The sequence below is a fragment of the Suncus etruscus genome, chromosome 1, assembly GCF_024139225.1.
Source record: "Suncus etruscus isolate mSunEtr1 chromosome 1, mSunEtr1.pri.cur, whole genome shotgun sequence".
In the NCBI taxonomy this organism is placed as follows: Eukaryota; Metazoa; Chordata; class Mammalia; order Eulipotyphla; family Soricidae; genus Suncus; species Suncus etruscus.
The window spans coordinates 167,490,289-167,504,912 of record NC_064848.1 but is presented as its reverse complement, the minus strand read 5'-3'; the positions used below and the strand labels follow the sequence as shown (position 1 = coordinate 167,504,912).

At 37.4% G+C, this 14,624-nt stretch overlaps 1 protein-coding gene across 1 annotated transcript in view; it reads right to left on the bottom strand.

Annotated features, from left to right (window-relative positions):
- CPD (carboxypeptidase D) overlaps positions 1–14,624 on the bottom strand; it is a 71,280-nt gene that overhangs the window by 12,924 nt on the left and 43,732 nt on the right. The window contains exons 11-13 of the mRNA XM_049789691.1: positions 8,239–8,408; positions 5,917–6,240; positions 1,541–1,736 (exon numbers count right to left, since the gene is read on the bottom strand). Coding sequence (XP_049645648.1) covers positions 1,541–1,736; positions 5,917–6,240; positions 8,239–8,408 — 690 coding nt within the window. The remainder of the gene's footprint in view (positions 1–1,540; positions 1,737–5,916; positions 6,241–8,238; positions 8,409–14,624) is intronic.

Sequence of the window (14,624 nt, the reverse complement as noted above, 5' to 3'; positions counted from 1 at the left end):
TTTAAAGGAATATTGTTGTTTCTGGGGTGAGTTTCACAAAATGATATTTTAAAATAAACCACAGAGATGCTTCCAAAGTGTAGCCAAAATTGATAAATACAGTCTAAGTTACTCTCACTTTAAAATAGAACCCCTAAAATGTCTTTGAGAAATATCTTTGTTCTCAGGGAAAAGTCAATGGAATTTCCTTTACTGAATACTAAAATAACCTTTAGTTAAGGCTGATTTAAATCAATTTCATTCAACCCTTCTGTTTAGGTCCTGTCTGATCTTAATTATGATCACAATTCTTTCCAAATTATTTTGTATAGGCAGTACTGTATAATGAACAGCATAAATATTTTTTGTTTTGTGTCGCACCCAGTGTCTCTCAGGGGTTACTCCTTGCTCTGTGCTCAGAAATTGATCCTAGCAGACACAGGGGACTATATGGGATGCCGAGATTCGAACCACCATTCGTCCAGAATTGGCTGCATGCAAGGCAAACGCCCTACCGCTATGCTATCTCTCCGGCCCAAGCATAACATTTTTTGAGTAAAACACACTTGGGTTTAAATCCTAGTTTTACCACTTACTAGTTGTATGAGTTCCTATAATTTCAAATATCTTTTCCTCCAGTTTTACAACTGGAGGAATGGAGATAATAAAATAATGGGACTGAGGGTTACATTTATAAAGTGTTGTTGTTATTAAGCAAATATTATTATTTTTTATTAAATAAGTATTATAAACTTTTCCAAGTTGTTTACAGATGATCCCATTTAGTTTCTAGGTAGATACACACTTCTTCCTTTCTCTAGGACAACATAGAGAAGTAGATGTTGCTCTAATTATAAGTCTTTGGATCAGTTTTTTCCTGCAGTCATGAACAGCTGAAGTAGAAACACTTTAGCAAGGAGCAGCTCTGGGCTGCTAAGAGATTGTATTTATTTCATAAAAAATATTACTTGTCTTCTTCCTCTTTTTTCTATGTAGTATCTTACTGAATTATAAGTCACTGGAAGAAGAATGTATAGAACTATGAGTAGGGGCCAGAACAGATAGGGCATTTGCCTTGCATGCAGCCAACAAGGATTCAATCCTTGGCAACCCATATGGCCCCCCAGAACACCTCCAAAATAATTTCTAAGTACAGAGCGAAGAGTGACCACTGAGCATCACTGTGTGGCCTCCAAACCAAAACCAGAAAAAAAAATTGAGATTATACAGCAGCTAAGGTGCTTGCCTTATATGCACACGACTCAACTTCTATCCCCAGAATCCCATATGGTCCACCAAGAACTACCTAAGTGTAGAGCCAGGAGTAACCCCAGAACATTACTGGTGAATGCAATCCTTAGATTCTTCTTCTTTATGTATAAAAATATAACAGGAACACACTATTAAATATATACAAATATGGCCCATTTTTAAGAAGTTTATAATGCACTAAAAGTGTTTTATGAAAAATCTAACAAGAATGAAATATTGAATGATTTAATACTGAAATTTCACTGAGCTTTTTTCATGTAAAACAGGTTAAAATAAGCCTATCTCTTACTTGGGTAACAGCTGGGTTCTTTTTGTAGTTTAAGCAAAGAAATTCTGCCAAAGCCAAAAGCAGTTCAGTTCCAACAGGAGCATTTCCATGGATACCAGCCACAAAACGAATCTTTGGTTCTTCAGGCTCAGATATGTTGGGTTTGTTGGAGATTTCAAGAGACCATATATGACGATATTCAGCACTCTGTCCCAAACTTTCAAAAACCAACAGAAAGTCAGCAAATAATCAAGCACTATTGTTAATGCTAACTAAGAGTTTTAAGAGATAACAAAACATAAAAAGCTTTGAAAAGGCTTTAAAGAGTGAATCATTGTGATAAAAAAGAAAATCAGCTTTTCTTGACCAAAAAGAAAGTCACATAAAGTCTCAATTTTAGTCTCAAATTTACTTTAGCATTTGCCCAAATTCAGTCATTACAACATTATTACCCTAATAGTCTATCCTATTTTCTCTAATTGGTATTAATTAGTTAAAGTATATCCTTAAAATGAACTCATTCAATTCTTTCCTTCTGGGTGAGAGGATTTGGAAGGATCACACCTGGCAGTGCTCAAAGTTTGCTCCTGGCTCTGTGCTCAGCGATTACTCCTGGCAGTGCTCAAGGAGACCTTATGTGCAGGGAACCTTATGTGGTCCTGGAGATTGAACAGAAGTTGACCTGATAGAAGGCAAGTGCCTTACCTCATATCATCTCTCTCCCTCACTTTCAATTCTTATCCTAGAAAAAAATTTAAATGCAGAGAATATAGAAAAGCTTACTTAAAATATTTTGAGCTAATGTAAATTAGACACTTTTTACTTTATTATAAATGCTATGCCATTATTATAGTAAAAATCATTTTAGGGTACAGGCACTGAATTTGATCCCTGACAACAATTCTGTTCCTAGAGTAATAATATAACATTAATTGCTTGGCCAAGAACTCTGAGCTTAATGCCTACTTTCTTTTTTTGATAAATGGGGAGATTTATAATAGAAACAAAAAAACTAAGTTAGTTTTGAGAAAAATTAATAAAGAAAAATATAGCTTTCTCATGATGATATTTTATATTAAATGTCTGTAATGGTAGAATATTAAAACTGCCCTGTGTTCCATCATTGGCAGCTGTTGCACATATATATGCATATAAAATTATATTACAGTGATTAGTGGCACTGCTAATATTAATGTTTCAAGATTACAAAGTTGCCACACCACATCTATCACAATTTCAGCTTCCCCCCACTATCTCTAGACCCTGTCTTATCCTCTGGCCCCACACTTAGTGAACTCAGTTCTATTTCTTTTCAAGGTCTGTCATCACCATCTTACTATGTTTATCCTTACTGTTTCTTTATTTTTCATTTATGAGGTGATTTGGTATTTGTTCTCCTTTTGACTCATCACTTTTACTCAACTTGATAACCTGCAATTCCATCTAAATAGCAGTAAATTACAACTTTTTCTAGTACCTATGTAGTAATCAATTGTGCATATAAGCATAACTTTATCAACTTATTTGATCTTGGTTACTCAGTTGTTTCCCCAGATCTTGGCTACTGTTAACAATGTTAAATAAACATCGGCATGCAAGTATGTTTTTGAGTGAATTTTTTGTGCTTATGGGGTAAACATCCAGAAGTTGGATCATATGAAGTCCCCAGGCTGTTTTCCATATTAGTTGAATCAAATGGCATTCCCATGAACAGTGGGGCGAACATTCATTTTTCCTCACGTACCTGACAGCACTGGCTGTTTCTACTCTTTTTTGGGGGGAGAGAGGTGCACAACCAGTGTTGCTCAGGAGTTACTCCTGGCTTTATCCTCAGAAATCATTCCTGGCGGTGTTCAGGGAACATATGGGATGCCAGGATTCATATATGATTAGCTGTGTACAGGGCAAATGCCTAACCTATTGCTTTAGCCCCTTATTTGATTATTTTTGCTTCTACTTTCTTCACTAATGGTATGACTCACTGACAATGTTGACTGACAAGTCAACATAATGAATTAAACCTATGTTTACCTCAAAATGTTTAATGAATTTAGGTAAATATCAAGGCCTTTAATTAATTTTGAATTAATTTTTGTGTATGGTATTAGATAGGGGTCTAGATTAATTTTGCACTGGCTAATCACTTTTTTCAACATCATTTGTTATCGAAAAGAGGCTTTCCTTATTCCACTTCATCCACCTATCTCCTGTATTGAAAATTATCCAGCCATATATCTGAGCATCTGTCTCTGGGCTCTAGTTTTATAATATGTTTTAAAGTCAAAGGGAGAGAAGCTTCCCATTTTCTTTTTTTCTCAGGTATTGCATATTTGGAAATATTTCATGAAGAAATGATTTGTGAATTGGAAGGCTTAAAAAACCTAAGTAAATGGATAGAAAAATAAATCCATTTTTCATTTATTTTTAAATAAATATGTCTATACATTCTATATAGCACCAAGATGCACAATATTAAAACATGAACTGGACAGAAATATCAGAAAATTAGCTATGAAGGCCAGGAAGATAGTATGTTTTATAAACTGGATTCCTGGGTTTGATCTCCAGTATCTCATGGTCCCCTGCATATTATTGAGTGTGGTCCAGATTAAATTAAAAACAAAAAAATTAATCAATTAAAAAAGATAGGTAATTGATACTGTCAAATTAAATATGACTCTTTCCATTATGGACATTATAAACAAGTATTCAAAGAGTTGAATTGACTGTCAAAATGAAAAGACCATGGGGCCGGGGAGATAGCATGAAGGTAAGGTGTTTGCCTTGCATGCAGAAGGATGGTGGTTCGAATCCCGGCATCCCATATGGTCCCCTGAGCCTGCCAGGAACCATTTCTGAGCATAGAGCCAGGAGTAACCCCTGAGTGCTGCCGGGTATGACCCAAAAACCATTAAAAAAAATTTTTTAAAAAGACCAATGAAGACAATAAAAGAAAGGCTAGTAAGTATTACTTAGGTGTGAAGTAGCATGAGTCTTCTTAAACTTTTCACCTGAAAAACTTTGACAAGACACTAGGTATTTAAGTATATAAAGTGTATAAAGGGGTTGGAGTGGTGGCACAAGCGGTAAGGCGCTTTATATATAAATCAAACATTAACTGAATATAATCATAAAATTATTTTGAACTATTTTTTGTTTTGGGCCACAGCTGATGGTGCTCAGAGCTTATTCCTGGCTCTACACTCAAGGATTTCTCCTGACAAAGCTCAGGGGACCATATGGGATACTGGGCATCAAACCTGGGAGAGTGCAAAGCAAGCACCCTTCCCACCATCACTCCTATACCATTGCTCCAGTTCTGAAATATTTTATGTACCCCAATACTCAGTCAGTTATGATCCACAGTTTAGGAATATGTTCATATTTACATTCACATTCACATATGCGTGAAATGTAAAGGTTCTCCAAAAAGGAAAAAATAGAAATCAAGTCATTTGACTGTAATTTGATAGTAATAAGAACTAAAGAGGACTTAAAATAGTGAAAGGAAGGCATAAAAGCCCTTAGAAAATAAGGTAAAAGCTGTCTTAGTGATCAGTTTTATGTTAGTCAATACCAAGTGTTTTCCCATGACCTTCAACCACACTGGTTCCAAAAGCTCGTGAAACACAGCCTTAACAGAACAGAGAATTAACTGGAACCAGATTTCAACTTCTTTTTATTTTAGGGTGTGGGCTTCCATGTGCTGCTCAGAAGACCTGGAGACTTCAGGGACAATTCTTTGCCAATCTAGCTTGTGGTTCAATATAGGACCCAAAGATGCAATGCTACTCAGGTCCTGTGGTGCAGTGCCTGGGATGCCCCTGCTACCTTTACCTGGGATGTGCTGAGGACCTCCCAGAACTCTTACCAGGCAATGTCTGAGAGAACCAGGTGGTGCTTAGACCAGAACTCAGGTGAATGGCAGGCTAAACACATGCCTTAATTGCTGTACTATCTCCCAGCCCCCCAAATTTCATTTCCAATTAAAAAAAAGGTTATCTAATATCTTCTAAGTGAATGCCTAGCTCCAAATTCTCCCATTACACACAATAAGCAAAGCAATCTTAAATAAGAATATGAATTTACAACTGAGAAGTGGAAATGGTGGTTTTGAAATCAGCAAGGGAAATCACTAGTAAACGTAATTTTACATTTCATGGAGACTTGGGTCATACACTGCTTATTTAACAATTAATTCTCCCTTTGTGGTCCTTGTAAATGTTTCCAAAACTTAATATGTTAGGTTTCCAAGCAAAGATGTTTCAAAATAAAGTTCATTCCTCTATACATTCAATTTCCAGTATTTCTAAAAACTATAAAGATTACTCAGTACAGCTAAAGCTAAGTACAACATTTAAGAACAGGGAGAGAGTAAAAAAAAGACAAAAACTTACCTGGTAAGATTTGTAATATGTGGATAGTTCATCACCAGTCCTCTCAGAAACTCTGATAAATCTTTGTATGAATGGTATCGGTAGAGCGCCAGATTTGAGGAGGAGTGTAACATGAGAGTTTCCAAGCCATTCTCAGCTGAAAGATCTTTTATTAAAGTTTCAAACTCTTTAGTATTTGGATCACTGGCATCAACACTGTGGGTGCTTTCCCCCTTTCCTTTCTTTGATTCATTGTTTGCATCTGTTGAAGATCGCACAAGTGTGAAGTTGACCTGAATGGCACCTTCACTCTTGACAGTCACATTCTTGGTAAATGGATTATACCTGTAATAAAGGAAACAGGTCAGCCACACTTCTTCAGCCAGAGATCCTAGGCACTGGAGGAAAAGAGGTGTGCAGATATGTGTGAGTCCGTGAGAAAAGTAGCCCATATTTTGGTGTAACATTTTAAATTTATGATAACTGAATGTGATCTTATTCTATCAAATTTTCTTGCCACACTAGTTTTTCTCAAACTCCTCCAAAATCAGAAACATAGAGAAAATCAGAACAGACACACCATTACTCACTGATATGATTTTCTACTATATCCTCTTATCAGGGGTCTCAAACTCGCGGCCCATGGGCTATTTGCGGCCCGCCATACAACATTTTGTGGCCTGTGGCCAGTTTTCAAATATCGCAGTATTCGCGATTATTCACTTACCGAATAATCACAATAAAAATCGCATTAGTAAGAAAAAAATCGCATTAAACATTCGCATACCCCGAGCAGTTCTGTTCGGGGTATGCAAATGTTTAATGCGATTTTTTGCGATTTTTTTTGTTACTAATGCAATTTTTTATTGCGAATATTCGGTAAGCGAAGTCCCTTATGTGGCCCTGCCTCACCCCGACTTTGCCTCCTGCGGCCCCCAGGTAAATTGAGTTTGAGACCCCTGCTCTTATGAATCACAAAATAACTAAAATTCACTTTTTTTAAAAGATAACAATAAGTTTGTTCATGTACATTACCTTACTTAAATAAATTCAAACTAACTCTTGAAAAATAATGTGCTAATGAAAGGAGGAAAACAACCTATAGTAAATTAAACTTATCAAAACATAAAAAAAGAAACAAAAGCAATGAGTTTCAGATTATACCTTCAGATGGTTCAATTCTAAGCTCTTTACAAAGGAGAAATAAATTCATTTGTTCCCCTAAGGAAATTCTATTTTTCCTTTTTTAATAAATCTCTGTGAAAATAAAATTTATTTTATTGATTTTTTTGAGGCACACCCACCAAAAGAGCCACACCTAGCTCTGTACGCAGAGACCATTCCTGGAAAGAATCAGGGGATCACACACGTTGGGTACCAGAAATTGCTTTTGAATTGGCCACAAACAAGGTAAGTACCCTACCCACAATCATATCACTATGACCTCCATACATTTTTTTATTTTAATATGGAAAATTTTAAATAGAAACAAAAATAAATATTTCACTTATGTGACAAGGCAAACAGAGTATCAGTTTATGAACAAACTTAAAGGCTTGTAAAAGGATGAGCATGTGCAACAGCATTTATGGGTCAAGACTAGAAGTACACAAACTAGGAGTCTTTATTTTCAAACTAATCGGGGACTTCTCAGAGTTATTATTCATAAGAAAATAATATGGTGGGGCCCGAGAGATAGCATAAAAGTAGGATGTTTGCATTGCATGCAGAAGGATGGTGGTTCGAAACCCGGCATCCCATATGGTTCCCGAGCCTGCCACGGGCGATTTCTGAGTGTAGAGCCAGGAGGAACCCCTGAGTGCTGCTGGGTGTGACGAAAGGAAGGGAGGGAGGGAGGGAAGGAGGGTGGGAGGGAGGGAGGGAGGGAGGGAGGGAGGGAGGGAGGGAGGGAGGGAGGGAGGGAGGGAGGGAGGGAGGGAAGGAAGGAAGGAAGGAAGGAAGGAAGGAAGGAAGGAAGGAAGGAAGGAAGGAAGGAAGGAAGGAAGGAAGGAAGGAAGGAAGGAAGGAAGGAAGGAAGGAAGGAAGGAAGGAAGGAAGGAAGGAAGGAAGGAAGGAAATAATATGGTCAGAGATGTCTTTACATCTGCCAGGAGATCTGAAGGAAGAGGGTACAAGAGACTACTGTCCAAACTGTGTAATTTTATATTTCTTCCATCTAAACATTCATTAACATGCCACTAAGGGTGAGTCCGGTGTGTCTCTAGCATTTATTTAATTCAAGGTTGCTTAGCAACTCTTTAGGGCTTTTTGACAATCATCTTCCAAAGGAACTACATTTGTCTTATCACCAGTACATGATTTTGACTGTACTGAATAACTCACCCTCGAGCAGATGCTGTGATTTTATAAGTTCCTGGAACCAAAAGACGCCAGTAATCTCCTGCCTTGTAAGTTGTCACCGGATGGTTAATTTCAGCAACGCTAATGGTGGCATTTAATATACCCCTGCCATCAGTGGCATCCAAAACAAATCCTTTCACACCTTGATGAACCTGAAAAAGTAAAAGGGCACCCAGATTTCAATAGGAAAGTTCATTTAATTGTTTTAAATGTTACCTGTTTGTAAAAAAAAAAAAGTTAGAAATTATAGACATATCTAAAGAGTATTCAGTTGAACATCTGCTAATTTAAATAGTTGTATCAGTTGCAGATCTCTTTGGAGTATAAAAAAATATATGCTGCTGAAGATTTTACATTATTTGAATTGGAGATTTCTGAAACTTCTTGATCACCAAATTTAAACCAATGTTGCCTTGTATTTTTATAACAGTCTGGGGTAATGACTTTTCCATTTCACCATATTGGTTAAAAAAAGAGAATTAAGTTGTATTTTTGGCATTGTTCTTTGTGTTCATAATGTAAACCTTCATTAATCAAGGTTTTCTAAAGAAAAGTCTACATAGGTTTTTACATAGTTTTTTCACCTTGCCATCTTAGAAAAAGCATTTCAAGTGTATTAAGAGCACAGGTGATAATTTCCAATTTTCTGTCCTTTTTGAGGAATCGTGTTGTGTATTGCAGTGGCTGCAATATATTCTATTATTTCTCAGTTATCTTCTTTAAAAAACACTTTATGGCAACCTTGCAACATGCAATTATCTGTAGATGTCAAAGGTAAGGAGAAGAGAGTAAAGATCTCTGATGTCTGAGGTTCTTGGTGGCAGATGAGGCATTAAATTGTACATTTTACCTGGCTTTGAAAAAGTGTAGCAATTATAGACTCAAACTGCTTGTGTCTCTGTCAAGCTTATTATATGGCTTTTAAGTTAACCAGACGATCACTATTTTCCTCTATATGTCTAGTAAGTCTATCATCTTTATTTAAGTCCTGATGAAGATCATCCATTAAGAATAGAACTAGTTCATGTGGATCCTATTGACTATCCTGCAAACTGGTCATTTATCTTCCCAATGGTCATCTTAGTCTTTTGGATTTATATACATGTGTTGTCCTGATCACAAGACTTTTATAATCTTAGCAAACTCTTCTGCCACTTTTTCTTTATATCCTAAACTTGCAGGGGTCCTCAAACTTTTTAAACAGGGGGCCAGTTCACTGTCCCTCAGACCATTGGAGGGTCTGACTATAGTAAAAACAAAACTTATGAACGAATTCTTATGCACACTGCATATATCTTATTTTGCAATGAAGAAACAACAGATACAAATGCAATATGTGGCCCGCGGGCCATAGTTTGAGGACCACTGTCCTAAAGGATTTGACCTGTTAATGTCATCCTTCTAATGGTTCTGGTAAAAGTGATCAATCAAACTTGGAATTATACAGGCATTGTAGTACTGAGTTCATTTAACAAGTGTTTCCTAAATTATGAAGTCTGGTGAGAGCAGGACCAATTACCTCATCTATAGAACTGATATTCTGGTCATTTCCACTCCTGATAATGTCTACCTCATTGTGTGATGTAAGGTTATTGACCTGGTTACCTGTTGAGGTCGCAGTTTGTTTCCTGCTCTCATCCTTTAGAGTAATCTGTGTTGGTTCTGAAAGGGGGTTGCAGTATTATCAGTCTTATCATGCATTTGTGTCTGAGTTTATTCATTTGTGAGAAACTGGCTTCTGACAAGACATAGTGGAACCCAGAGTTTCTATCAGGGTTGTCATTTGTAGTAATATAAGCATATCCTTTTCTTCAAAAGAGATTACCAGCTTTATTATCATTATCCATTTTTACTCTAAGAGGTGAATTGTTGGTTTTTTGGGTTTTTTTTTTTTTTTTTTTTTTTTTTGGTCCAGAGCATCTTCTTTAAAGTGTTTTTCTGCAGCTATATAAGGCTCTCCTTGTGGTAACTTTAAGAAATTTAGTAAAAATGTAAAGAGAAAATGTCCGTGGGTGGCATTTCCCTTTTCCTCTATTTTGATAATTCAGTTTTGAGGGTTCTGTGAGCTCTTTCAACTATGGCTTGTCCCTGTGGGTTACAGGGGATTCCAGAGATACGTTTAATTTGCCATTCTTTGCAAAATGATTGAAACGTTTATCTCGTGTAGGCAGGGCCACTGTCCATCTTTATGGATTGTGGGATTGTTTTCAAAGAAAAAACATTGTAGCATGAAGGTGCAAACAGCTTTAGCTTGTTCAGAAGTCACTGGAACTCCCCCTGTGAAATGGGAATAAATATCCACCACTAACCATCACCCCTTCTTTGGAAAGTCAACATGTATAATATCCATTTCCCATAATTCAATAGTCTGTAATCCTGGGGGTTGGCCCCAGCTACATTCTTCTTTTATTCAAGGGCTCTAAAATGGTACATGTATCAACTATTTGGCTTGCCTCCATGGAATATAATAGTTCACATGCAAATGGTGAGTGTTGTATCATTGCATGTTCTTCTGCAGGTAACTTAAATATTGGCATGGCCGGGGCCGGGAAGGTGGCGCTAGAGGTAAGGTGTCTGCCTTACAAGCGCTAGCCAAGGAACGGACCGCGGTTCGATCCCCCGGCGTCCCATATGGTCCCCCCAAGCCAGGGGCGATTTCTGAGCACATAGCCAGGAGTAACCCCTGAGCGTCAAACGGGTGTGGCCCAAAAACCAAAAAAAAAAAAAAAAAAAAAAAAAAAATATTGGCATGGCCATACAATCAGCAGTTTCATTCGCAAAAGCCATCAGCGCTGGGAGGCCAGAGTGGGCTTTTATGTGAGTAATAAAAATTGGCTTAGAACATTTTTGCAGAAGGGCTTGTAATTGCTGCAGCAAGCTTGAACAACCTAGTTATGAGCATTTAAAGAGGCTGTTACTTTAACTGGGAACAATTCTACTACATAAGCTAAATCGTTTACTACGTTGCATGGCTCTGAAACATGTGATAGTAATTTAAAGTAGCAAGTTCCACTTGTTGAGCAGACTAGTAATTAGTATATACTGTTTTGGTCAGTGAAGGGCCAGTGATACTGCCTTTTCCTGATGATGACCCGTCAATGTAAAACACAGGGGCATTAGGTATAGGGGAGGAGCAAATAAAAGAGGAAATCACAAAGTGTGTCCTTTAAAAATATCCCAGGCCTTTCCAGTAGGATAATGGGAGGAAATTTCTACTGAAAAATCAGGGCTCGTTGAAAGGGGTCACTGAGAAGTAGTTTGCATTCTATTTCCTTTTTTGGAATTGACAGGACAATTATTTCAGGATCAATACAAAATAAAAAAAAAAGAAAAGAAATTACTCTGAGCCTTACTTTTGATGATAAGAGCAGCAATCAATTCCAAATAAGGTACAGCTAAGCAATATCACCATAGAAGAATGAGGGGTTGCGAAAATGAAAAGCCACACCTTCTCTCCAGGTATGAACCTGGAAAGAGGACTTTTGAAGTTAGTCCATGAAAAAATCCAATTCCTGTTGGGCCTTTTGAGTTAAACATGTATGGCTATTTAAATCTAAATTTCCCTCCGAAGGACTAAATAAATTTCTGAATTCTGAGTTTGGAATCCCAAGGGAGGGACAGATCCAATTTATATCGAACAAGAGTTTTTGAAAGTCATTAAGAATGCTTAGATTTTTTCCGATAAACAGAAATATTTTGGGACTGTAATAAAGTACACTCCAATACAAAACGCACATATTGAAATGGAGGCAAAGTCTAAATTTTTCTGTGGCTATTGTTAAACCAGCACCCTGCAAGCAGCTAACAACAAATTCATAAACACATTGTAATTCTCTATAAGTAGGGCTGGTCATTGAAATGTCATCCATGTAATGAATCAAATATGCCTGTAGAAAATTTTTACAAGCTGGACATAAAACTGCATCAACAAAACATTGACACATGATAGGTGAGTTCACCATGCCAAGGCAAAACTGTTCATTTAAACTGATGCATAGGGGCCCTACTGTTGAGAGAAGAAACAGAAAAAGCAAACCACTTTCTGTCTTTTGAGTGAATGGAAATGTTATAAAAACACTTTTAAGTCAATTTCTCTACTAAGTTTCTAAACACCTCTAGTTATAAGCTGTTGATGGGCCACAGGGGAATCCAGATTAGAAAATTGGACTTGCATTCGGTTGGGATGGGTTCTGGGCGCTTTAACCAAGTGGCCCCAATTAAAAAGGAAAACTCTGAGCTAGTGTGATGGCAAGGGTTTGGTTGAGGGATATTCAGCCCTCCATTACTTATGCAAATCACACCCCCATAGGTTCATTAAAACCAGAGCTATGTATAGTAAGAAAACAGTTTGTTGATTTTCCAGTCCTATATACTTCAGGAACCTAGCACTCTGGCTAACATAATTTGGAGATGGGATACCTCTTACTGTTTCAAAACTATAAGGAATGTCTTGCAATGCCAAGTTATGCAGCCAAAATTTTGATACAATTACTGAGACTTGGCCCCCCGAGTCAGACATCCCTTCAAACTTCCTGCCCTGAATTTCAAGGGTTAGCATTGGATTTTCTTCTTTAAGCTTAGCAGTAAAGGCTATAAATAGATTAGCAGAAGCCTCAGGGTTTGTTCTTCCAAAATCCCCTTCTTTGATGCTTCTAATTTGCAAGGCAAAACATAAGGAAGTTACAAAATTTGTTTTACCCTTTTAAAAGTCTAAACTAAAAGTCTCTCACCCACTGAAATCCCTTGCCACATCTTGGGCAAGGTCCAGGTGGTTTCCTCGGGTGAAAGTCACTGATCTGATTCCCTGGAGTTTGAATCTGAATAGCATATGTAGTTAAATGTGCAGTGACGGGGTTTGTGTGTGGGGGGGGGGGGGACAATAATTGTAAGGTCTGTAACATCTTCTCTCTGAAGGGACATATTATAGCCTGACAATTTCCATAGGCATTATCAAAGGCAAAGATTTTGTTCTGGAGTTTTTTGAACTCCTGTATTTTTAATCTGCCTTTTGATAGCATCTGTCAATTTTCCCAGAAAGACTGCATATGGCTTGATAGCGCCCTGAAAAAAATTTTATATAACTACCCTTGTAATTGGTGTCAGAGTCAATTTTTTCCCAATCCTTCAATGCAAGTTCCCTGACAAGTCTCAAAACAGGATGGGGTAGTCTTGCCTGCTTACTTATTTCTGTGAAATTCCCTTCTCCTATCAGTATATCTCATAAGAAGTGACTCCTGCAACCATTTTTCCAGAGTGATCTAGGCTATTAGTTTTATTCTTAGAACCATCAGGGAACCACATTTTGCACTGTAACCATTGAGAAGCACTCAAACAGGTTTTTTGCTACAGTGTAAAAATTCTGGTGGGTCCAAATTCACCATCACTCCAGATACCAAAAATTTCAACACAAAATGGAGAAAGAGTAACATACTTCAAGCATGCTTTCTTAAATCGACCACATTAATCCATATTTAAATCTTTGTAAGTTCAAATTTGATAGTTTTCCTGATGGGGGAATTTGTTTCTGATACTTGTTAGTGCAATTTCCCTAAGACTTAACCATTGTGGTTGATTGTTTTCTTGATGGGGAAGATTTATTTCCGATTCTGTATTAATGTCAATCTTCCAATAAGTAGCTGTTGAGCGGGGAGTGGATCCATTCCACACTCTCTAAAGAGCTGTGGGGGAGGGGGGGGAGAAATGGGTGATAACCTTTACATTTGCCTTCTAATTCAGCTTCTGATTGGGCCATTTTAATATTGTTTTTTAAATTTGATTCACTTTGTAAGCCAATATCTTTGGGTGAAGCAACTAGAGGTTCTTCTGGCCTATCACTGAAGGCAGAATATCAACCTTGGGGTTCTTGGCTTGACCATGAGTAATAACCAAATATGCCTTTCTATTTTTCAGTTTTATAGGCTTTTTAGAAACAATAGAAAGTGCTTCAGAAACTTTTAATGCTAAGTTAGAGTATTCAGCCCACAATTTTCACATCTCATGAAACATATGAACATAGTACTAGAACCACCAATGCATAAATTACTACATCAGTATGTTTTATCTTGACTGTTGGAAGAAAGAAAGCAATTTTCATGAGAAAAGGCCAGGGTCCCTCAACCAAAAACCAAGCCATTGTCACAACTTTGAACCAAATAGACACAAGCTGAAAAGCCCACATCAGTGAAATCCACTTAAAAAGCCACAGAATTAACATCTCACCAGTAATTGGCTGAGGCCCCTGTTCAAGCGCCAACTGTGATGGAAGCCTTGTATTACAAGGCCAGGACACTGAAGACACAAGGGTTTGGAAGCAAACGCCGATGCAGGAAATAATCCACACACACTGAAGGGGGTGAAACAGGTTCAGG